The sequence below is a fragment of the Apis laboriosa genome, unplaced genomic scaffold (assembly GCF_014066325.1).
Source record: "Apis laboriosa isolate Shangri-la unplaced genomic scaffold, ASM1406632v1 scaffold12_cov154, whole genome shotgun sequence".
NCBI classification, from domain to species: domain Eukaryota; kingdom Metazoa; phylum Arthropoda; class Insecta; order Hymenoptera; family Apidae; genus Apis; species Apis laboriosa.
In genome coordinates, this window is record NW_025221207.1 from 1,103,299 (window position 1) to 1,127,728 (window position 24,430).

The 24,430-nt window shown below is 39.8% G+C and overlaps 1 protein-coding gene across 1 annotated transcript; it reads left to right on the plus strand.

Annotated features, from left to right (window-relative positions):
- Positions 1-45: 45 nt before the first annotated feature.
- Positions 46-23,950, plus strand: LOC122720477 (lachesin-like). The gene is made up of 9 exons (XM_043947234.1): positions 46-179; positions 14,669-14,758; positions 15,799-15,920; positions 18,534-18,719; positions 19,585-19,777; positions 21,475-21,603; positions 21,690-21,809; positions 22,314-22,484; positions 22,787-23,950. The coding sequence occupies exons 1-9, from the start codon at positions 173-175 to the stop codon at positions 23,167-23,169; spliced, it is 1,401 nt and encodes a 466-aa protein (XP_043803169.1). The 5' UTR covers positions 46-172; the 3' UTR covers positions 23,170-23,950.
- Positions 23,951-24,430: the final 480 nt, after the last annotated feature.

A 24,430-nucleotide genomic window follows, 5' to 3' on the forward strand; every position in this document is an offset into this window, starting at 1 on the left:
GGGTGTTCGGCGCACAGTCGTGCACCGTCTGTCCGTTAGTACGGTACGCGTCACATCTTGACATTTGTGCAATACTTGATCCAAGCATCATCTCGAGAAGAGCAACAGTTATGCCCTCAGATCATTGTATCATTGACTGACAAGATCCAATAATAGATTTCGTCACGCGTTTATGCGCGGTAAGTAATATTATTTTTCTTTTTAATCTTAAATCTTTTTAATCTAAACATTTTTTAGCTATAATAGAAAAACATTTTAACACAGTTAACAAAAAACAGTTAAATTAAGAATTTCTTTGAAAAAATGCAATTTTTATTAAAAAAAATTTGTTATTTTATTTTAATCAGTGTCTTGAAATATTTTTGATATTTTTGATATATTTTTTAAATTTTATTTTCATAGCTTGACTATTTTAATACTATGGAATTATAACATCTAATAGGAAGATGTATAATTTTAAAGTCTGAATATTAATATTTAATAATTTATATCGAATTTAAATCAACATACAATGTTAAATTGCGATATAAAATTCAAAACGTAACAGATAAGAAACTGAGAAACCTTATAAGAAGAATTATAATAAATAATAAAAATAATTATATTCTTTTAAGAAAAATTTGTTATAATTTATATCTCTTTGAATTAATTTTTATGATATTTGATTGAAACAAAGAAAACAAAAACATCAAAAACATTTTAGATTTATTAATTAAAATTAATATTACAGTAGCAAGAGATAATTAATATTTCTAGAAAGACATATATACCAATTCATACATTTAAGGCAATTAACTAATATAAGTGTTGCTTTTAAACGATTACACGTAACGTGAAATTGCGCCTTTTTTCTTGTATCAAAAGACTTGCGTGGTTTATTCGAATGTGGTAAGCATGCATTTTTATATCTTGTTACAAAATTACAAAAGTAATATAGTATAAACACATCGGTACATAAATGTCATCAAATAAGAATAAGAGAAAATTTTATTTTTTATGCATTCGTATCGTTGGACAATTATAAATTCGTAGTATTGAAAAAAAAAGAAAAATATTCCACGAATATTTTAAGATATACAGTTTAAACTATATATCAATAGAGAATTAGAATTAGAATTATATTTTACAAAAGAGAGCGAGCATTGAAACTTATAATTGTTTCGTACATTCACGTTACGTATTGGCGATCATCATGGAAACGAAAAATTTTCTTGTGCGCAATATCCTTTGTATTTTATTTCAATGTTGCATTGCTCAAAGTACTTACGCGCTCTTCGTTTCTTTTTTTCAATTATCTTCGCACACGTTACGTGAATGCTGTTATACACTTTGCCATAGGGATGAAGACTCGCCAAGCATAATGTACAATGACTGTACCAGCGAGCACTACGGTACTAAGCATTGCGGTTTAAGCTGCACGCCGATGCATGTGCCGTGATTCGAACTACGCTTGCAAGCACCGAGTAGTTGTGCTAAATGGTTCGCAAACTAATGTTCAAAATTCGGGCAATGTCGCGATGATAGTGGAAGTGCGAGGTCGAGAAGTGGAATGGGGATGGAATGAGGATAGGGAAATAGAAGGAGGAAGATGAGGGAGAGAAAAAGAGAGAGCGAGAAAGAGAAAAAGAGAGAGAGAGAAAGAGAGAGAGAAGCTGGCAGTAAGTGATGTCTACGAAGTCCTTCTTAGTTAAAAGTTTTCAAGATTGAATTAAATAAAACTGCTACGATGTTTCCGTTATCCTGTTTTTCCCTATCTTTTTATCACTTTTCATCAGGTAGCGTTGCAATGAAATGACTTTCGAAATAATTAGCACGGGAAATTCGAGAATCTGTGAAATTCGAGAATCGACGTTGATGAAAGTAATGATTCGTGTCTGTGTAACGTTTCATCTCAATTTTTTTCTTCTTTCCTTTTTATTTTTCGCTTAATTATGAAGCTGTTGACAAAATGGGAAAGAATTTGGAATTTACGGGAATGGATAAATCCCTCCCATTCGAATATCGTTATGTGTCCTGTTGAACGCCTATTGGATTTTATATAGTTGTAACAGGAAATGGAAACAAGGTTCAGTTTATTTTTCTATGCATAGCAAATCTCATTTTCTTCGTACGTAGGTTTATGCGAAACAGATATCTTATTCCCATCCGTGCAATCAAAATAGAAGATTTCTAGATATTCTTCAACCCAGATACGCAATATCATGAACGCAATCCCTTGTTCTACACTGTTGGTATGCATGAATAATCCGTAAACAGATATGCAATCTCTAAATGATTTTTTTCTAACATTTTTTTTTTTCCGCTTAAAAATTTTTTCTTCTTCATCAATTATTAGTTTCTCAAAGAATGAAAATGCATAAAATAGATGGAAAGGTTCAAGTTTTTAATGCAAATTTCAACTTACAACCGCTACCATTAATGGATCCTGATTCACGTCCATGCTTTACTTTTTTTCTTAACCTCCCTTCCAACGGGTAATTGCTTTTATATCTAAACCAGTGTTCTTTACGAGATACGCTCTGTAAATTGGGCTTATTTTATTAACATTACACTGTATCGCATTTACCGTATATTCGAACAAAAGGGTACATTCAGAAGATATATTAGAAGCTGCGCATAGATGCAATCCAGAGGATCGAATAACGACGTGACTGCCGTGATATTGCATTTGCAGTGGGGAGGGGAGGGGGAGGGAGGGGGGGGGGAAAGAAGGGAAAGGGGGGAGGGGGCAACAGATATTAAATGGTGGTAGAAAATTTCTGACCATTACAAAAAGATCAAACAACAACGCGACAAACAAGGAGCGCGTAAAACGAATGACGTAACACGCTTTGAAAGTTGTTGTAAAAAAGATAAACCGATTTTTTTTTTTTTTTTTTTTTTTTTTTTTTTTTTTTTTTTTTTTTTACCCTCTTTCGCGTTTCGAAATTGGCTATTCTATACCCACGGTTATTCTCCAATTAAAAGGTGCTTTAATTTCATCGAGCTTTACTACGATGTTTGTTCCGATTCGATCACGTTCATCGAGGCAAACATAAAGTCCTTCAAAGGTTTCGAATCGCGCATCCCTCCTCCCCCGCGATAAAAAAATTCCAGGAACGAAAATTGCGCGAATAAACGAATCTAATAAAAAAAAAAGAAAAAGAAAAAAGAAAGAGAGAGAGAGAGAGAGAGAAAGAAAAAAAGAACAAACCTTCGATGATCCTCGCTTAATCAACGACGTTTCTCCCTAGTGTGTCCTGTGAAAATCGAACCGCCTTATTGCAGCCCGTACACTTCTAATTTCACCAATGGTACGCTTGTTTCTGCACCCTTTCATCGGGCTACACGCTGCATCGAGACAGGAGCGGTGTTATATAGGGGGAAGTGACGAAAGTGAACGACAGGAATAATGGACAGGTTTGGCTAGAGTGGCTTTCCGTTCGGTAGAGGCATTTGTTCCACCGACAGTAACTCGTGCCCATAATAAACATGCCGTGCCAGCAGATTGACTGATGATACTGTTCTCCGTTAGATGTTATTGGTCGTTCCTATTTTCACCATCGACTCCTATTCGATACATCGACGGATGCCGGTAATTATTACGCTCGCACCTCTTCTTTTTCCCCTCCCCTCTCTCACTCTGGTGTCAAAGATTTATCTTCGAATGGACCTCGAACTCGGTGTCTAAACTCGGTTGCTCGTAGACATATGGATGGGGAAAAAAAAAAAGAAAAGAAACGAAAAAAAAAGAAAAAAAAGCAAGAAGTGGAAGTTTATCGAGGGAGCTCGATTTCGTGGGTAAAGTGACGATAGTTGGATGAAAGTTGAGACGCGAGAGCAACTAGTCGAATTCAATTTAGCCCACGAAAAGGTAGAAAATGGTGAAATTTCGCATTACAGAGTCGTATCGCGTGTCTGATTGAGTAAGAACGACAAGCAGATATAATTAGGTTCTCTCGCTAACCAACGGGGAAATAAAATTTTTCTTGAATCGGACTTCCTACGTGGCGAGAAGAGAAACCGTGGTGAACACGTTCTCGTTTAGGGAAGAAAAAAAGGAAAAAAAAAAAAAACAAGACATTAAAAAAGAGAAAAGAAAAATCTAAATGCGTTACTTTGAATTCATTTAAAATTTATTTGTTCCCATAGATAGAAATCTGTGACTAGCGATACGGATTTTATATTGTATTTCTGGCTGTTCGAAATTTTTTATTTAACCGGTAGAACGATTGAATGCTTTGGCGGGGTTTGGAAGCCAGAAAAGAGATCTCTCACGGGTATTGAGGGGAAACATAGAGAGAGAGAGAGAGAGAGAGAAAAGAGAAAAGCACTCGAATCTCGGAGAAAAGCGCAGTGCGGGAATTCCCTCGGGCACGATCGTCATTATCATAATTTTTTCTCAATGTCGCCTAACGAAGGTGACACTGAATGCGTAGAAGGCGTGCGTCGCGCATCGAGGCAAACAACAGGCCGGGCGAAACAGGTGGGGGTTCTCGAGCGAGCGAACGGGGTAAAGGGGCACCCGGTGTATCTCTCTGTGCACGGCTCAGCCGCGGGGTGCAACTTAATGAGCTTCCTGTGTTGGTTCCGCTTGTACCGCGTAACTCGCGTCTCTCGCTCTTTCGTTTTCGTCTTTCGCGTTTTCCACCCACCACCACCACCACCTTGTTCCCCTCCCCCTGTTCCCGCCCCTCGAGCTCAGTTCCGCGTCTGATCCTTTCAAAATCCGACTACTAAGCTGTCGTTTAGGATGCAGACGTTTATGATTGAAGGCAATTCGTGCGCGACGTTTGTTAAAACGCGATCACGTTCTCTCTCACTCCCTCCCTCCCTCCACAAGGGACGAGCGATTTTTTATTTTCGTTTCTCGAAGGGATTTTCTCCCTGCTACATTTTCATCTGAAATTTTACCGACAATGATTCCACATTATTCTCTTCCACTTAATCTTCCTTGACGGATCATCGACGGATTCCACCGCACCAGTATGAATCGCGGCTCGCTCCTATTGCATTTATGCCCGCGTTGAGATGCTTCGCCGATAATTTGCCGCGCACTTGACATATTATTGTATTAGAATCCATAATGGCCTATTTCCGTGTTCATTAATATGAAAACCAATTTACCGTATTGTACGCATGAAAATTCGATCGTTCGATCGATCGATCGATTTCTATCCCGATTGCGCTTGCGTGACAAGTTACGCGCGAAATCCTCCCCGTTTTTTCCCCCCTCTATAGATTTCCTTTTCCGTTACGAATCCATCAAGCCTTATTACCACGGGGGATCGGTATAGAGCATATCGGTAGAAGCATACCTGATAAATACCGGATAAATCCCCAGGCTCCACTTATGGCAAGCGTAGAAACAAGGATTTCGTGGTCTTGCAAAGTGCCTGCGGTGCACTATGTGCCAGCTTCGTCGCATCCTCTAAGCCTCTTTACGTATGTATCTTTTTTCGCACTAATTTCCTGTTAAACCCCGTTTAGCCACTCTTCGGGGAGCTGACCTGATTCCCTCTGATTCTAATCTCTCGCTCTAATCTCTTGCGAATTAATGTATCGTTAACGTTACTCGTCAACGTGCTATGCTACGCTTCTTTTCCTCTTTTATTTTATTTCTTATTTTATTTCTCGTGTTCACATTGATTCAGAGATTTGAAAGATTGGAACTTTCGATCGATCTGATTTTGTTTCGATAAGCCGCTCGACAATTTAATTTGAGATTAATCGACACTTGCGTATGATAATGTTAAATTATTCGATAATGATCAAATTTAGAATGTACAAAATTACAATTTACGTAACAAATATATCCATGTTAAGGGGAACAGTTAAGCATTAACCACAAGAATTTTAGCAACCAGTAAAATTTTCGCTAAGCTATTTCTACGCTTCGAACTCGCATGCATTCTGTGTATAAAGCGAAACGTTTCTAATTTATCGGTTAACAAATGTATGTGTATATATGTATACGTTATTTCTGCGCATTTAATACGTTACACAAATCGATCGAGTCAATCCGAATGAATAATATCCGAATAATTAATTTAACTACAAACTGCAAACAACACCAATTGTATTTTTAATTATTTGCTCGATACACGGTTCGTTATAGTTTAAAATTGATTTCTCAGGAATGTTTCTCGTTTCAATTTTTTACTTAGATAAGAAGAGAATATATATATATATATATATATATATAGATTCATTCGCTTGGACGAAAGTTTTTCATTGATTTTTATCGACTCCGTGATATATTATAAATCACGAACACTTTGACAAGTGAGTCTGAAATAATGCAATTAATACTTTGATCATCGACGAAAAATTGCCTCCGGAGCATATTTGATCTTCGTCACAGATCAAAATTTCCATTTCTAAACTTCGCGATTCGACGGATAAAACAGACATTCCCCATCACGGATTCTTTATTTCCTTTTATCGTGAAAATACTACAAATACTACTTGAAAAGAAACTTGAAAAGGGAAAAAACATGGATTAATCGTTACGAAAGTTTGGTTAAAAAAATTCGGGAGAAGAAAAGGAAAAAAAAACGATCCCAAATACTTCCCTCCCTGAATTACGATTCATATCATAATTTCACAACGATTTACGGAAGAATTGGCGAACGCGATTAAACATTTTCTACCGTAAACGATCCTTTCATACAATGAGCCGTAAGCTTCTCCCCACGGAGATAACTCGGCTCCACGGAGAGTCGAAAGGATCTTCGAACTCTCGGAGAATTTGCACCGCTATGCATGCACGGTAACCCGACCAGTGTCATAATTGAATCTATGAGAAACACAGGGCGCGAGTGAGATTAGAAGCTCTTCGGTTTCGCTACATCTTGACCATTTCGCGCGCTTACACGATCATCGTTGAACACCACCCAACTGGAGTACGCAATACCAGTTTCGGAAACTGGTTAAACATCCAGGAGGTTATATTCCCTCTCTAGCGAGCGTATGCATTTTGACGCGGAAAGCGGGGAAGAACGCACTTGACTGACGCGAAAGCGCGTATTGACATCTTCGTTTCGAGTGATTAATGAACGCGTCAAACGTAACGTTTCGACGTCATGACAAAATGCGCGAAACACAGGGCCGTGACTTTTCGCTGCAAAACCGGATACGCCGCAAAAACCGAGGTTAACCGCAAGACAACGGTTTCGACCACGATTAACAAAATTCGAGGAAACAAAAGCTCATTATCCCCTGCAACGTGTTCGTTCTCCATCCAGAGAAAGTTTATCTATTCGATGATTATTTATCGAGAGATAAATATTTGTCGAGAGATAAATATTTGTCGAGAGAGGGACAAAGAGAGAGAGAGAGAGAGAAAGAGAAAAATAAACATATCGAAATCACGATTATATCGATTTTATTCATTAGGATATAAATACACGTTTACAGGCACGATTCTCTTTCTCACGTGGCATTGTACAACAACAATCGATCGTATCACGGTTCCCTCTTGACGAGATTGAAACATCAATCCTTAAAATCTATTCATCCGATATTTTCCATGCAACATCCCGCGCATCCGAGGTATGGAGAGTGAATGTCACGATGCTGGAAATTCCTAGTCGAAATTCCATAGACAGTAACGGCGGCCGGAAGGAGGGAGACGCATGGGTTTGAGACGCATGACAGGCTGGCGGGGGGATCGGGGAGGGGTTAGACGATTTTAAATTCTGGCACGGTAATTCTATCAATCTTGTTTGGCTTACTTTTATATATCGATCTTGATCTCTCGAACTCGCGCCTCGTGCATCTACACGGACAGAGTGTTCCACACCAGTTGCCACACCGCCGATCGCGTGCCTCATTTCCCTCGATTCAATTTACGGTGTGACGGAAGTGCATAAGTGAATTTCGCCCTCGGTCCACCGAGGGGTCTCGTGCCAATATTTTCCGCGCCACATTCGGTTTCGATATCCACCACGGTATATATATCCCTGCATATGGTAAATGCGAAGATCGGGTTGGAAACGGGTTCACGGGAAGTGGAACTATCGTCTGTCGGTGCGACAGAAAGGCATAGGGGGCCAAGTCAAGGTGGAGCCAACTTTACAGACAGTTTAAACCACAATCCTTAAGTTCTCCGTCGTTCTCTCCACGAGAACGAGAGAAGGAACGAGCGGAGACAGAGAGAGAGAGAGAGAGAGAGAGAGAGAGAGAGAGAGAGAGAGAGAGAGAGAGAGAGAATAGAAATAGGAGAAATAGGAGCGTCGCGGAGTTTCTCCCCCGTGCAAACCTAACTGCGGCTATTACTCGGTGGGTGGCAGTTTCTGCTCATCGATAGTCAATTTGCCATTTCGTGGTACGTTACGTGTGCTTGTGCCGCATCTCGTCGAACGATGCCGCGGATACCGCGGCTAACGTTCGAAGACGTTCGATCGATAAGCCTGCCGTGTATGCAGTGTTCCTTGCTACGTAAGACGTATTCGAAGATCCGATTTCGATTCGCGGGAGCGAAATCATTTTTCATTTCTTTCTTTCTTTCGATTTCAAGGGAGGGTGGAAAAATGATTAAGGAAAGGAAGGCTAGGAAAGGAAAACGACGCCGATTCAATGGTTTTCCGGAAACGGGGATGCCACGTTCGCGCCCACATCACAATCCACGATATCTCATCAAAAATGAAATATTACCTTGGCGCGGCTATTAGCTTGGAATAGGTGAGCGTGCGTGTGTATGGGGAGGGATAGATGCGAGGACGAAGATAAAATTGCTTTTGAGTATCCGTTCGGATCAACGGGTTCTGAGGCAAATTTAATAAAGCGAGAATTTTCTCTGTGCAAAAGTTAGGAAGGCCTGTTCCCTTTTTTTTTTTTTTTTTTTTTTTTTTTTTTAACGCTGTTAAGCGACGCTAATTATTATTTCTCGCGTGCGAGGCGATGCACGTGAAAAATTTTAACGATTCACATCATCGCACCCCGTTTCGTTGACAAAGTTGATGGCTCTAGGCCTTCGTCAATTACGTTTCCCAGAAATCCAACGAAAGTTGGAGGTATCGAAGTTGATCCGATGAAGGGTAGCCTGCCTGGGTGTATCGCTCTCTACGTGTCACCCTCTTCCGTATCAGGTAAAAAAAAATGTTATTTCTGGACACATCGGCGGGGAAAGGTATAAAGCGTCCTCTTCAAACGCGGATTAAAAGTGTGTATATATATATATATATATATATATATGTCAAATTCACGTCGATGTCTTTCTTCTTCTTTTATTTCTTCTTCTTCTTCTTCTTCTCTATGCGTGACGCTGTTTTCACCGAACGACTGTGCATCATCGAATCGAACTTTCTTCCCATTGATCGTGCCCGCTTAATGGCTTATAGAAACTTTCACGGTTATCCCCGTATACCGAGGAATTTCAAACGTTCCTCTTAAGTGACCCAACTTTTATCGCGGGCAAACTTGCTAATCGATAATAAAAGTCGGTGTCTAACTTTTGAAAATCCCTGGAATATCGGTAGATACGTAGGTAGGTATCACTGGAACGAAGAGAACGAAACGGTGTTGAAAACGGTTGTAAACGGCCTGTCGAAAGACTCGGTGCAAATTGGAATCTATATTTTCGCGGTGATATCGATCTCCAGTTTCGATCTCCAGTTTCCAGACGGATTCGAAATTAACCCCCCAGAAGACAAAAGCGCCATTTTCCACCGCCTCGCGGAAGATTAAACAGCGCAGGATCCCACAGGATAACCCTTTAACCCCACGAGCAATAACGTTCCGAGTAATGGTAAACCAATGTGCATATACATATCGAGCTCGGTCTAAATTCCGAAAAGTTGTTCGCTTCCTCCGGCTACGGGTTGGACTCTCATCGATAGTCCAATCGACGTTTCCCTGTACCTTTTCGGTACATTAACGAGCAGCGGGGTGGGCGAGGGGAGGGGGAGGGGAGGGGGAGGAGAAGGCCGGGAGCGAAGAGAGAAAATGGTGGGATGAAAGGAAGGCGAAGAAGGAGGCGAGAAGGCGAGCCTAGAAGAAGATGGGGAAGGAACACGTTTCCGAAAGGAGGAGGACTACACACAGTTGCACTTTCCCAGATCACTGGAAGAGGGCAAATGAATATGCCGAGGAAACTTTTGTTGCTCGCATTAAGGGGCGGAGCTTTTTAAAGGGAATAAAAATTTCCTTCAATTAAGGATTATAGGTCATTTTGCAGGGGGGGGGGGAGGAGGGGAGAGGGGGCAAAAATCGTTAAGCCCTTTTGTACACTTCGTTACGAAAAGGAGGCAAAGGAGGATCGATTTTCATTTTTCGATCAGGAAAAGGATCGACCGGTTTCAACAACGATTTCGTACGTATTCTCACTCTACGCAAATTTCAAATAATTATTCGAATGGGTTGATTATAACGTCCGGCTAACCGTGCCCTTAAACAACAGCTCTCGACCGGGTGTTAAAATCGATCGAGGCGCCTACTTAAGTCGTATTAACCAAATGCCCGATTCGCAGGATAGCCTCGAAGCGAGTGTGGTATTCCAGTTGGAGTTGCGGCAAGTACATGTACCGTGTAAACTAATGCCTAATGGAGGTAACGCTATGTCCGTGCAAAAGTGTAGGCATTATCCATCGAAAGTTGTTCGAATTGCAGTGAAATCGAATTACAAGTTGATAATACTTTGTCACGAGTTTTGCACGGGGGAGGGATGTTGCGCCAATCGTGATTCTCTGACTCTTCTCAAGGCGAAAAGGGAACCGCGAAAATCGATCGATGTTTGACAAAAACTCGGGAAAAAAGGAGATGCTGCTTCTGCTTCTTCTTCCGTTTCGTTGTTCTTCTTCCATTTTCCATCGCGGAAAGATTCGTGGCGCTTAGTTAGTAGTACGAAGGTTGCTTGTTCTTGCTGGCAAAAAACGAGAAACTCGACGAGTAAATCCGGTGAGAAGATTAGCTGAATGCAAAGGAACTGACTTGGCGAGGTAAGGAGCTTCGGCTTTAGGAAAGGGGGGAGGGGAGGAATTCGATGAGAGTGCTCGAAAAGTGTGTACGGTTTTTAAGTGTGTACGATAGAACGATACCTTGAGAGAGAATGAGAGGCGGACAAAGGATAAGGTGAAGGGAGGAAGAGAGAAGGAAAATGGGAGCACGAAGAACGGCGAAGACAGAAACGAAGCTCGGGAAGAAAGTGGAAACTCGTAAGTAATAGCTCCGACAGCAAACCTGGTAAAATGAACGGATAGACGATGCCATGGAGCGACTCTTATTTCCTTTCGCGCTTCAGAAGTCAGGATAGTGAAGGAAAGAAAGGAAAAAACGAGGAGAGGTGGAGAACTGCGAAAAACTAGTGGAGAAGAAAGAGGGGACGATGGTAGAGAGAGAGTCGAGAAAAGAATGGAAAGACAAGTCGCGGCCGTTGCTGTGCTATGTGTGGAAGAACCGAAGTTACCTTTCCTTTTTTTTTTTCACCCACCCCTTTCCCGCCCCCTCTCTCCCTTTACTTTCTTTTCGCCTACACATCTCGGTACTCTCTTACCGAGGTGTTCTTCTTGTACCGTTGTGGGTGTCGGTTAAGCTCTAACGTTTAAGACCTTCCAAACAGACTTCGAAGCTTTCCAGACGCACTTTACGTTCAGGGAAAACCCGCTCGTTCCCGCGTGTGTAATATTTTTTATCGTTATCTCGGCAACGTTGTCCGACTTAAATATTATTCGGAATTAATGGAAATGATCAGAAAATTTTTCAGAGTTTTCTATATTTCTTTTTTTAATTATCTTTTCTCTTCTTTTCTTTTCTTTTCTTTCTTTTTTAATTATCGTATGATAATTAAAGGAATGAAACGAATTTTAAATCAACTTATGTTACGTTTCTCGATTAAATATTTTGAATAAATATATTGGACGTATTACGCATATACGTGAATATACATACATATATATATATATTTGATACATTCAATCCTTTTTGTATCCGTACATTAGAGAGTACATTAGGGTATTGATATACGGCTAGTAATTATGCACGAAGAGATTTTACGTAATATTCAAACGGGGAGAGAGGCGGAATTTATATGGAGAATCAAAGACGCTTTTGGTTAACCAAACCACGTCCAGTTTCCTTCGAGTCAGAAGTGACCAACGGAACGGCTCATTGGATCCCTCAGAGAGACACTCGTTGCCTGTTATTCTCCCGGTAATACAGCATGCAATTCTCGTCCGCGCGTTTATAATACTCTGTACATACACTTTGGATAGATGTGCAAATGTATGCTCTGCGCGGAAATTGGTGTTTCGATGTTTAATTTGCTATGGTACAGCTAATGACGGATATTCAAAAGATCGCGTGATACTGTTTTGCATTTAATTATATTCACGTTCCAGGCAAATAGCCACGTTCGAAACACCTGAATTCTATATTCTCGAAATATATATATATATATATATATATATGCGATTCGAGCTCGAGATGCTCAGGAATTCTGCCAAATAATCGAAACAATTATCGAATCATCGATAGTTGATCCCGATATCTCCAATCTCGTTCGCTGGTACACGCATATCGTTTCGATGAAAGCATGGAGGAAACTATGGTTCGCACTAATCGACCGAAACAGAGAGGAAAAAAAAAAAAGAAAAATAAAAAACTGCAAATGATTCAAAGTTTAACCGGCCTGTAATACAGTGGCAATTTCCAAGCCTGATTAATTGCTCGCTCTGGAATTCTTTCTTCCTTTTCTCGAAACCGCGAAACGATTGCTAATTGCGCTTATGTCCCCGCGTACAACATCCCTCCTCCCTCTCGTGACAATTCACCTCGCCCGGAATCACCGGGCGAAAACGTAATCGCTAAAAGCTTTTTTTTCTCTCCTTGTTCTCGATGTTACGATGTTGTCCTTCTGTAAATATTGTAAAAACAAGGGAAAAAAAAAAGGGAGGGAGGGGGATAGTAACAAAAAGCGGTCGCAAGGCTTGATGGCCACCACTCGACTGCCTCGTACATCCACCTAAAAAGCGGCGGTCCAGTGAAACGCGATGCACTTTCGTAGAACTGTTTAACGGGAATATGTATGCATGTCGGCCGTCGTGGTTCACAGCGTCGGCGCTACCGTAATTTTCGTCTGTCCACGACGACGTTACGGGGTTACGTACGAGGAAAAGCGCGGGCGAATTTTTAAAGGTTTAACTTCGTACGAGCTCCCGCACTTTCATTTGCTCTCCTCCCCTCCACAAACTCCCGTCGAATATACGCGTGCCACCGCGTTTGTCACCGACGTTCGTTCTATCCCCCTTCTATCCCGTGTTTATCAAAGAAATTTCTTTTAATATTTCAGACGATATTAACACTCCGCCACGTTTTATATATATATATATATATATTTTTTTTTCAGGGATCAATATCATACCTACTCGATAAATAAGCAAAACTTTTAAGCTTACTGCATAAAATACAAATTTATATATACTTCTTATTAAACGACAAATATTATATACATAGTATGTTATAGATGTAAACTCGAGTGAAAAGTAACGAAAATAACGCGACAGGAGATGAGGCTCCCGTTGAAGAGGCCTTCCGATAAACGATCAATTAGAAATTCGTTTTATATGAGAAAATCATCCACTTTTCTACGTATCTCTTTACAACGACTTCCGCCTAACCCTTTCTTCTTCAACCGGTGGAGTTATCGGGTATTAAAAATACGTGTCGCGTCTATTCATCCCACCTGGAGCCCACCACCACCCGCGCCCTTGCCCCCACGAAATTCAAGTATAAATAGCGCAGCCGCGGCCGCGTAATTTTCAGCGATGGAAAGAGAAGGTGGGCCGAAGTCATAAAGGGTAGGCTTCGGCACGAGGGAAATTTTCATTTGACCGGTCTCTACGTGCAAACGTTGGCCCCAACGCTCGCCGGCCAACCGGCGAGTGTGCGTATTTCGCGCGGGTTTCGTCTGGCATCGCCTCGGTGGGGTCGCGGAGGATACTCGGCCGAAGGGTGGCGACTGAAAAGGGAAGAGAGCGGAGGCAGCAGCCACCCACCCATTCGAGTATTATTGCGGTGCTGGCTGCAGTAGGGTGAGGATAGGATATATCAACGGTTGGCGTTTATGTGGCGACCAACTGTCGAGTTAATATTCACGCGATTCAACTTGACCCCGCGCCACCACCCCCTTCGAATCCGCCACGACGAACCAACGAATCCATGCGAAATTCTTCGCTCTGCCTTTCTCTCCGTCGCATTATGCCACTTCCCTCCTCTCAGTCTTTCCCGTCCACCATCTCCTTTCTCCACCACGGATTGCCATATATCGTATGTATACGTGTATGTATGCGTGTACGTGTCTCTTTGCTTTTCTTCGGGGGAGGAAAGTTACGATAATCGACTCACTCGGAATGATTCGGATTTTATGTATGATGAACATCAATCGTTGTAGAGGAGATCGCAAAGATTAAACTAATTAGTTATCTTGGAGTGTTTCGGATGTAATTCGTGCTTTTCGTGATAGCTTTAGAGGATAAAGATATTTATCGCGTAAAAAGTATACGATGCGATTTAAAATAACGATCATTTATGATAAGACTTTATGATTATGAATACTGACGAGAGAATTAACGAGGAGATTTTATTCGTTCTTTTCTATTTTCTACGATTACGAATAAATGAAATAAAGGAAGATGATAAAATTAAGGGAAAAAATTGCTTCTATTTGATTAATAATTAATTTCTGTTGCAGTACGTATGGTGTATGGCTTGCTCTATGGTATGGCATCGTGGGACATTGCTCTTTGCTTTCTCCTCGCCGCCTTCCTTTACTCGAGTTTCGGTAAGAATCAAATGAGATATTCTCCTCTGTTATACTTAAAAGCTGCGAGTACCACTCCTCACCCAATCATCCCGGTGAGCACACCAACCGGTGAAGAGGTGTAGGAGAAGAAGTTTGAATTGGCCGGGGATACGGGCACGAAAGTTACAAGTTTTTTAATCCCTACAAAATGATACGAACGAATCTCTTGTATCCGTAATAGCATCGTCTCTTACCCCACTCCCTTCTTCTTCTCTCCATGTTTCTTTGCTCCACTTTTCGGTAAGAATCAAATAAAATGCCCCTAAAAGCACTATCGGAAGTCTCCACAGCTTCCGTAAAAGCATTCCCGCTCTCAAGGTGAAGGCGCGGGGTAGAAATTACAAGAATAACGTTGCACGGCTAAACGTTACTTTGCCCTCTTGTTTCCCGCCCCTCCAAATATTCGTTTGATATCCAATTTCTCGTTTCTTCTCTCCGACAACTTCACTCTTACGAGCGACAAACACGTATATACATGTACACTCGACTCGAGAATTTTTCCACCGATTGTGGAACGATTTATTTAATGTCGAAGATTGTTACCGAGATTTAAGCCTCGATACACCTTGCCGTTACTAATATCTTTTTTTTTCTCTCTCTCTTTTCTTCGTCCCTCGACGACGTGCACGCGCCGCGCGACGCAAAAAGCTCGGTCGAACAAAGAAGAGAAACTAAATCTGAATAACCGGTGGAGAAAGAATTATTACCCCATAACTTTGCCCCCCTATGAATCTGTATAGGGAACCTATAGGGAAGCGGTATGCATGACGAGGTAGATTAAACTGGTCGCGCTAAGAGAGATGTAAAAGATTAAAGGAATCGATATCGGTGCAGTGAAACTGCAGATTTCGCGAGTGTCATCCAAACTTATGCCATCGTTCTCTTGCCACGTAGTTGACAGCGCGTTGTTTTTCGTTCATCAGGGGGGTGTTTACGTATAAACCTTAAATTAATTAGATGTTAGAACGTTACCGGATCATTAATCCAACGATCGTTAATTAAACTTGCCCGTACCCTAGGTCAAGCGATGCCAAAGTCTGAGATCCAGCCAGAATTTCTAGCACTTCTGGAGAATCATACGGTCATTCAAGGTCGTGACGTCTCCTTCACCTGCGTCGTTAATCATCTTCAATCTTACAAGGTAATTGCATTCACGTGTCGGTGTAATTAGTAAGTCGATTAGGGGCAACGGAAGGGGGTTTTCGAAATCGTAAGTAAGTGGGTTAAGTCGTACTTTCGTAAATAGCCTTCGACCCTTGTAATCCTGGTGATCGTGTAAAATCGAACAATGGTAGCCAAGTTATTTGCCAAGATATATATTATTATTTTACCCAGGTTCTCTTTTCTTTTCTTTTCTTTTTTTTTTTTCACGTAATTATCTTGCTTCGTTGCAAATGGGGAAACACGATCGAAGTGCACACGTGTGGCGTCGATTATGACAAAGCACGTAGGTTTGCACTTTCGTCGATCCACATCCACACAGTTCCGTCCAAAGCCCCCTTGCGGGACAGACCTGCCGAGTAATTCACTTTCGAGAAGAAGTCCAAGTTTGATTGCGCGCTCGAATCGACAATCGCTTCTATCGCGAGATGAAACGCTCTTGGCGCGTGTTCAGAGGATTTCGTCCTGCCTGGATTCGAGGGATGGAAAGGGACACAAGAGTGGCGGAAAGAAAAAGAAGGAGGTGGCGAAGAAGAAGAAGAAGAAGAAGAAGAAGAAGGAAAAGAGAAAGAAGGAGAAGGAGAAGGAGAAGAAAAAGAAGAACTTGAAAAAGTGGAAGCATAGGGAATCCGAATGTTACGGCGAGCAGGGAGTATCCGGAGAAAAGAAAGGAAGCTCGAAAGAAGAGACATAAATCAGAGTCGCTAATATACCGTACAACATGAATGGGTCTGATTTCTACCAGTCCAATAGCATCCTTTCCCCTTTCTCTTTCTTCCACGACATTTCTTTCTGTTTTAAAAGTGGAACAACTTTGTACGAAATTTGGGGATGAAGTGTTAAAATGTAAACAATTTTTTTTACATTGAAAATGAAAAAAAAATCTTTTATATTAAATATATATATATATATATATATATATATATCGGATTCGAGATGTTTGCGAAATTCATTTTTCGAGATTCGAGGATAATTATTATTCTAAACGTTTATTCTATATCTACATCGATGGATAATGCATTTTCGTCGATTCAATGTCATTCTAAACGCGTATGATATAACAAATGTTTTGGTGGACGGGATTCGATCCCCGATTGTTCGCGTGAAAAATTTTTTCCAACAGGTAGAATTATTCCGCCGGGCGAACAGTCCATCAGCGTTATTTATGCACACCTTAAATTCCATTGCTGTTGGATCAAAACGCCGCTTTTGTTCCATGGATTTAAAAGCCCTTTCACCCGTTCAATAGAACCATCGTTTGAAATACGACAGATCGAGCACGCAGGAAGTATGTTCGTACCAAACGGGATCAAGGGGGAAGTGCGATCACCGATTGGAATTTGAATCCTGGAATCCAATAACAGTGTTCATTCACTCGCGCCGGGATCCTCAAGTAAATAATTACGTTTCTGCTAGAGATAAACGTACAAATGAATTTTCAGACTTATATGCCGACTAAATTGTGATCGATGCTCGTTTCGTACGATAATTGGGAAAATCGACTGGACTGTTCTGTTTCGAGTTTTTACGCTCGTCATTTTATTCTTATTATTATTATTATTATTTTTATTATTATTAATTTTCTTTTTCTTCTAGGATAGTAATAAGATATTCCTTTAATTTCGACATTTGTTCGTTTCGAGGGTAAGAACAAATGGGGAATAAGAGTTGAATTACGCTGTAATACGAGTCTTTTTTTTCTCCATTCTCCTTTCTTATTGCGGTATAATATTTACGTTCCGAGACTTAACGGTCGCATTTATGTTAGAATTCATGAATGCAGAAGGAAAATCGGAGGGAACATTTTACGTTCGCGCAGGGAGAAACTTGTTCTCATATATCGCTTAAAATATATATAATTCGCGGCTGTGTAAATATATTTTTATCTATCTTATAACGTAACAGCCTGGGAAGAGTAAATTTCCTTTGTTTCCCCTTTTTTTAATTTTTCCTCTCTCTTTTTTTTCCTTTTTTTTTTTCCATTCACGTCCAACCAAGCAAGCAGGCAAGCATCGCAAACAGAAAAATAGTTAACAGTTCACATTCGCATCCGTTCGTATTGAAAACATTTATCCGATGAAAATTTCCTTCTCGAAATTTATTATTCATATCCTCCCCGTAAACGAGGGCGGGAGAAGGTTCGAGGATAAGGGTGAAGAAAAGGGTAATAAGAAGGGTGCTACTTTAAACGTGGTAGCCTTCGGCTCTAAACGGGGATAACTTTAACTGCCCAATCAAGAAAGTAAGCAAAGTAATATCTAGTGACGTTCGATAAACGCTAAAACGGCGGCATCTACGTTCTCGAGCTATCGCTCTTGGTAAATTCGAGTTGGGAAACGCATTATTCTTACTCCTTCATCCTTCACCCTTGGAAAACAAACGTATTATAAACGAGAACGCGTATCTATGCGGATATACATACGCGCGTACATCCTTATTCTCTGGATAGAACAAGAAGCATCATTCATAACAAACTAATTCTAAAACGGCGGTATTATAAAGGGTTGAACGGCGTAAGTAATGCGGGCAGGATTTATAATCGGTTGCTGAAACTGCACGGGAACGTTCATGCCCCCGTGATTATATTATGCAGGTCGCCTGGATGAAGTCCGACTCCAAAGCTATCCTGGCCATTCATACGCACATGGTCGCTCAAAACCCACGGTTGTCTGTCACTCACAATGGACATAACACGTGGAAACTGCACGTGACCAACGTCCAACCGAACGATTCTGGCACGTACATGTGTCAGGTTAATACGGATCCTATGAGGAGTCAGGTTAGTGCCGTTCGTCTTCGTCCATGATTATTATACTTGCATGTGTCTCTAATAGTTCTCTATATATATATATATATATGTATATACATAGTAACCTTTTAACGATACATTATTTCTTTTACAACGATTCTTTTAAAAGTAAAAAGAAAGTATTTCGATGTTATATTCCATAATGGCTGTAAAGTACGTATTCGCATATTGTATCTTTTTTAGCATAGCATTTACATGCTAATTAGATCAATTATATTTATATAATATTTATATAAATATCAATTATATTTATATAATCAATTATATTTATTGCGTTTTGTATCGTTCAGTCAGAATCAGAATCAATCAGAACTTTTATACGAAGCTGTAAAAATTTGATATGAAAATGTAACGCGAAAGAAATAAAGAAATATTTCGTTGAAGCGTAAACATGCGGTATAAACGTTTGGATGCAATATTGTCAACACGATCGAAAATATTACCATCGCTTAAATATCGTCAAAATTAAATAAAAATTTGATCACGAGGAGGAGCGAATGGAAACAGACGAAATAAATATAATATAAAAATACGAGGTGATTCGTTTTTGCTCGACTCGTTCTGCTTCCGGTTATAGTTACCGTTACGCTTTACAGATGTCCTTTTTTTTTTCGATGATAAACCTAGATTAAAGACAAGTCTTCCCCGGGAGTCAGTCATATTTGTTGAGGTTTGAATCCACGGGTTAAGCTTGATTTAAATGTTCGAGAGAGAGAGAGAGAGAGAGAGGGAGAGGGAGAGAAAGGGGAGGGAGCTTAAACGCTACGGGTCAGAGAATCTTCTCTGAGAGCAGACAAATGGTAGTATATGATAGTTTGTAACGATCTTTGTGCAGACTGGTCACATGACGGTCGTGATACCGCCCGATATCATGGATTTGGACGACTCGGCCGACCTCCTAACTGCGAAAGAGAAGAGTGATCTGCGATTACGGTGTCGAGCCACCGGAACACCGAAACCGGTGGTCACTTGGCGGCGGGAAGACGGACGAAATATTACTCTTCGAACAGAGCACGGTGTTCAACCAGGTAACATTTTCGAGAAATATGATTCCTGACAGTTCCCACTGCTGACCTTTAGAATTACTTCGTTCAATCAGTGATTCGGCCAAACTTTACGGATCCGATACGTCATTCACCGTTTTAAATAATATAAATTAATTCAAATGGATTTATTTTTATATCCAATTTTAATTTTAAATTAATATGTACATAGCTGTACTATTATAATTTTCTATTTATTCATATTTATTTAAATTAAAATCAATTAAAAATCTTCGTACACATTACGTGGGCAATATTTTTTTTTTTTTTTTTTATTAGAAATATCACTTCGAAAAAGTGAAATTAATCCTTGAAGCTTGAAGGCTTATTTATATTATTTTTGTTTTCTTTCTCAAAGAAATTTTATAACAGAAGAATTTTATAAATTGTTCTCTTATATAATCCATTATATCCTACATACGTATAAATTTTCATAAAAATTAAGTTTTTTAAAGTAGAGAAATTTTTCAAGAATTTTCTCATAAAATACTAGCAAAGACTCGCAAAAACTTTAAAAAAAATTAATTATTTAACGAGAAGAGAAACGTCACAATAATAATACAATTTGATATTATAAAATTCTACGAAACACATAAATCTACGAAACTATTATGAATAGAAATAATAAGTAAATGAATAGAAATAAAATAATAATCTTTCTCATTATTAATTAATTAAAAACAGATTGCGACGAAGTTATTTTCCAGCTAAGCGGCTAGAACAGATAGATAAATAAACATTAGCCGAAATATTTCTATTCAATTTCAATCGAGATATTCATTGGGCGTATCAACGCGAAAGCGTGATCACGTCTGGTCCATCGCGTTCCGTAGAAAATCAACCAGCCGATTAGCCTTTCTAACAGTGAGTGATGGATGTTGACTTTACATATATTTCCTCTTCGCCGACCCCATCGATTCGCATACCCGATTGCAATATTCGCTGTGTACACTGCGCCGCGAAAGTGTCTACCACTCAGAATCTATATCGTGCCCGCCAATTCGACGATCTTCCCCAAAACGTATCATGGGGGAGTAGTACTCTCGTTGTTTCGGCTCCCTTAATGAGCTCAACCGAAACCACCCTCGTTTCTCCACCTCCTCGTTGCGTTCCACCGGAAACCGCGAATAAAAATTTATTTACGGGATATTAAAACGGGGATACGATAGATAATACGATAGATAAATTCGTATTAACAATTTTTAAAAGAATCGATTGTGTGTAATAATCTCGAGTCTTTTTTTAAAAAAAAGAAATTTGAAAAAATAGAAATCGATATCCTCGACGAATATAAGTAAACGGTAACAACATTAACGTCCATGTTAAGAATGGATGTTAACAAAATGTTAACTTTTATCCCCTAAAAGTATTTTACCGATGGTAATGTGGTAACAAAATGAGTGAGAGTTTAAGAGAAATAATAAAAAGTTAAAGCTAGCGCGAAAAATCTGAGTTTGTTGGAATGGGAAGAATATGCAATATGATGGTTTTTAAAAAAAGAAAAATATGGAAGCTTTGTAGAAACAAAAAAAAAGATCCGCTCTTTTCTTTAACATTGAAAATTAGAAATTTTCCGTAAGATAGGATCGATACAATAATAATACATGAATTAACACACGTTATATCACATTTTTACCTATATCTACATGTTTCATGTGACCCACTGATAATGCTTGACGCAGTAAAGTCGTACGAGGGGGAGCAACTACATCTGAAGGGTATTCTGCGGCAGGAGATGGGCTCTTACCTTTGCATCGCGTCGAACGGCGTCCCGCCAACGGTCAGCAAACGATATTACGTGAACGTACGATGTAAGTAAAGTGGAAGGCCCGTTAAATTGGCGGGCACACTGACGAAGAAACTTCCAAATGATTAATTATAGTTTTCCCCGACGCAGTTAAACCGCTGATTAAAGTCTCGAACCAATTAGTAGCGGCACCTGCTAACAGCGACGTCGTTCTTCATTGCTACGTTGAGTCTTGGCCGAAAGCGCTAAATACATGGTACAGAGACGACGGTGAGCATAATAATATCGCGCGTGTTATTTCTCAATGTCTTTCCCACGTCTGACCACGATCGTTTCTATAACGATGTTCCGCGAGTATATGATCTTGCTATAAATTTTATCACCAAAACTTTTCAAATTTTGTGCAGAATCTTGTGACAGAGCGTGAAGATTTTTGCCATTCGTGAATGTACATTTCGATGTATATATATATATATATGAATAACGCTTTGTCTTCTGTAATCATCATTTATAGGATGCGAAAAAATCGTGTCTCATTTTGTTATTTTCCAAATATCTAGCGATAATAATAATAACGCCGCATAACATAATAGATCTTTTTCTTTAGAGATAAATTATGAGAGAGAGAGAGAAAAAAAAAAAAGATTAAATGATCATCGGGTAGAAAGAAATATTGTTGTTATGTCTACGGAAGATGAAGTTATTCTTCTGGAAGGAACCATTTCATGGCTGACGGATAATGTAAACTAACTTCAAACTGGCGGTCGATTGCAGGTATGAAATTATTATCGGACGAGAAACATGATCTAACGGAGATTTCGTTGAATGATTATTCGTATCAGTTGAACCTGACCGTCAGGAGATTGAGCAGGGACGATTTCGGCAGCTACACCTGTTCCGCGGAGAATCTACTTGGCAAGGCTGAGGGAACGATAAGATTACAAGGTAAACGCGCTTTCGACTTTCTACATTTTGTCCGGATTACAGTTCTGGATCTGAGCTGTTCGCGCTTGAAAACCCTTAATTCGACGACTTTTCCCAGACACGTTTGCGCGGAAAGCAATTATATCGGTTATTACGTTTCTCGCACATTATAAAACGAGATTTATGTATCAGAGGGGGGAGAGGGGGGGGGGAGAATCGAAAAGATTAGAAGTTTAATTTTTTCAGTGGATGATAAATCTTGATGTTCTATTTACGGTGAATGAAATACGATAGAAAAATTCAATCGATGAAATTGATTACAGAGTTACATTTAACGAGAACAACTTCGACACCTATCCGTCACAACACAGACTTCACGGATAGATACGGATCGAAGAAGCAAATGGACAGAAAGGGGAAGTACCCTGGATACGGGCGGGAAGGTAGTTCATTGTCGAAAAATATCGGGAATATGGGTCACAACGCAACGCCTGTACTGAGGAGAAACATTTCGAACGCTTTGACGGATGTTACGATGAAAAAATCGAAAGTTTCATCATATCCGGCGCTCGCACCTGCGCCAGCGCATTCTACGCCGACCCAACTGAGCGTTCAGAATAGCGTCACGTCGCTGCGACAACACTCGCGATTAAACTGCGTAGGATTGATGTTCACTTTCCTGGTGATAGTGATCTGTAGCTCGTAAACGGTCGATTGTTTCGAATGTACGAAAGAGTACAAATCACTTTTCATCATAGAGATTAAACGGAAATAAGAGGGGGAAAAAGGAAGACGAGGAAGGAGGGGAAAGAAAAAACGATATCTCGAGAAAGAAACCCATCCTATCCTAGGTAGCCTTCGTTACTTTTTAGGTTAGATATCATGGTTCAGGTTCATCGACAATGTTTTTATATTTTTTATCTCCGAACCGAGAGATCGACGCTTCTATCGTGTAGTAAAGTGCACGCACAATCTTCGAGATTTGTAGGTGTTGTACACGTGCGTGATCGTGTTAAATCGTTTGTATATCATTTTTGTGGCGCAAAAATAACGAACGGTTTTTATGACAATAACTATAGCTGTATGCGATCGATATTATAAATCGTGATAAAACGAGACCAGTTTTATCAGTGATCAATGATCGTTTTACCGATTTATAATATCCCGTTGTCGTTGCCAGATTACACGTGTAGGAAGCGCGGTTACCGTTTTACCGAAAAATCGATGGATATTCGTTTTTGAAAGTCCGATATTGCCACACTGCCGAACACAAATAATTGTACAGTTATTTTCGAACACGAACGAACGGAAATGTTAATTGTTTATATACGTATTTTGTGCGTGTGCGTGTTGGAGGAACCGTTGTTCACCGCTTTCCAGAAATTCGTTTAGAAGAATCGGTTGCTCAGGCATGAATGTGATCGAACGAACGGAATATGATCCCATTTTCGCATACTCGATCATCGATTCATCAACGTTCTCATTAGCAACAAATGAATGTATCGTTTATCAATGTTAACGTCTGAGTTGTGTATCCATGTATGTATGTACGACAATAAACGTTGTTTTTACCAATGCTATCTTTTATCATCCCCTCTTGAAATACCTCCACCCTTCAATATATATAGATCATCGATGGATAAATCGCTTATGCAATATTGTGGATCAGATATATCGCGTATCTTATTATCAATCTGAAATGATATTTCATCCCTAAAGAAATTATTTCACAAGATATGTCGATGGATACTGAAGATTAATGAATCTTATTTAAGCATTCGATAATTAATAAAAATTTCTTTTTTTTTTATATATATACGTAAAACGATACTTATTAAGAGATCTCATTCATACAAGATAGATTCATAAGCGATATTAGCAAGATCTCTTTCACAGATTCAAAAAGATAAAAACCAGATTCACTAAATCGATGAATTCAGATAAAATAAAAATATGGACGTACGATA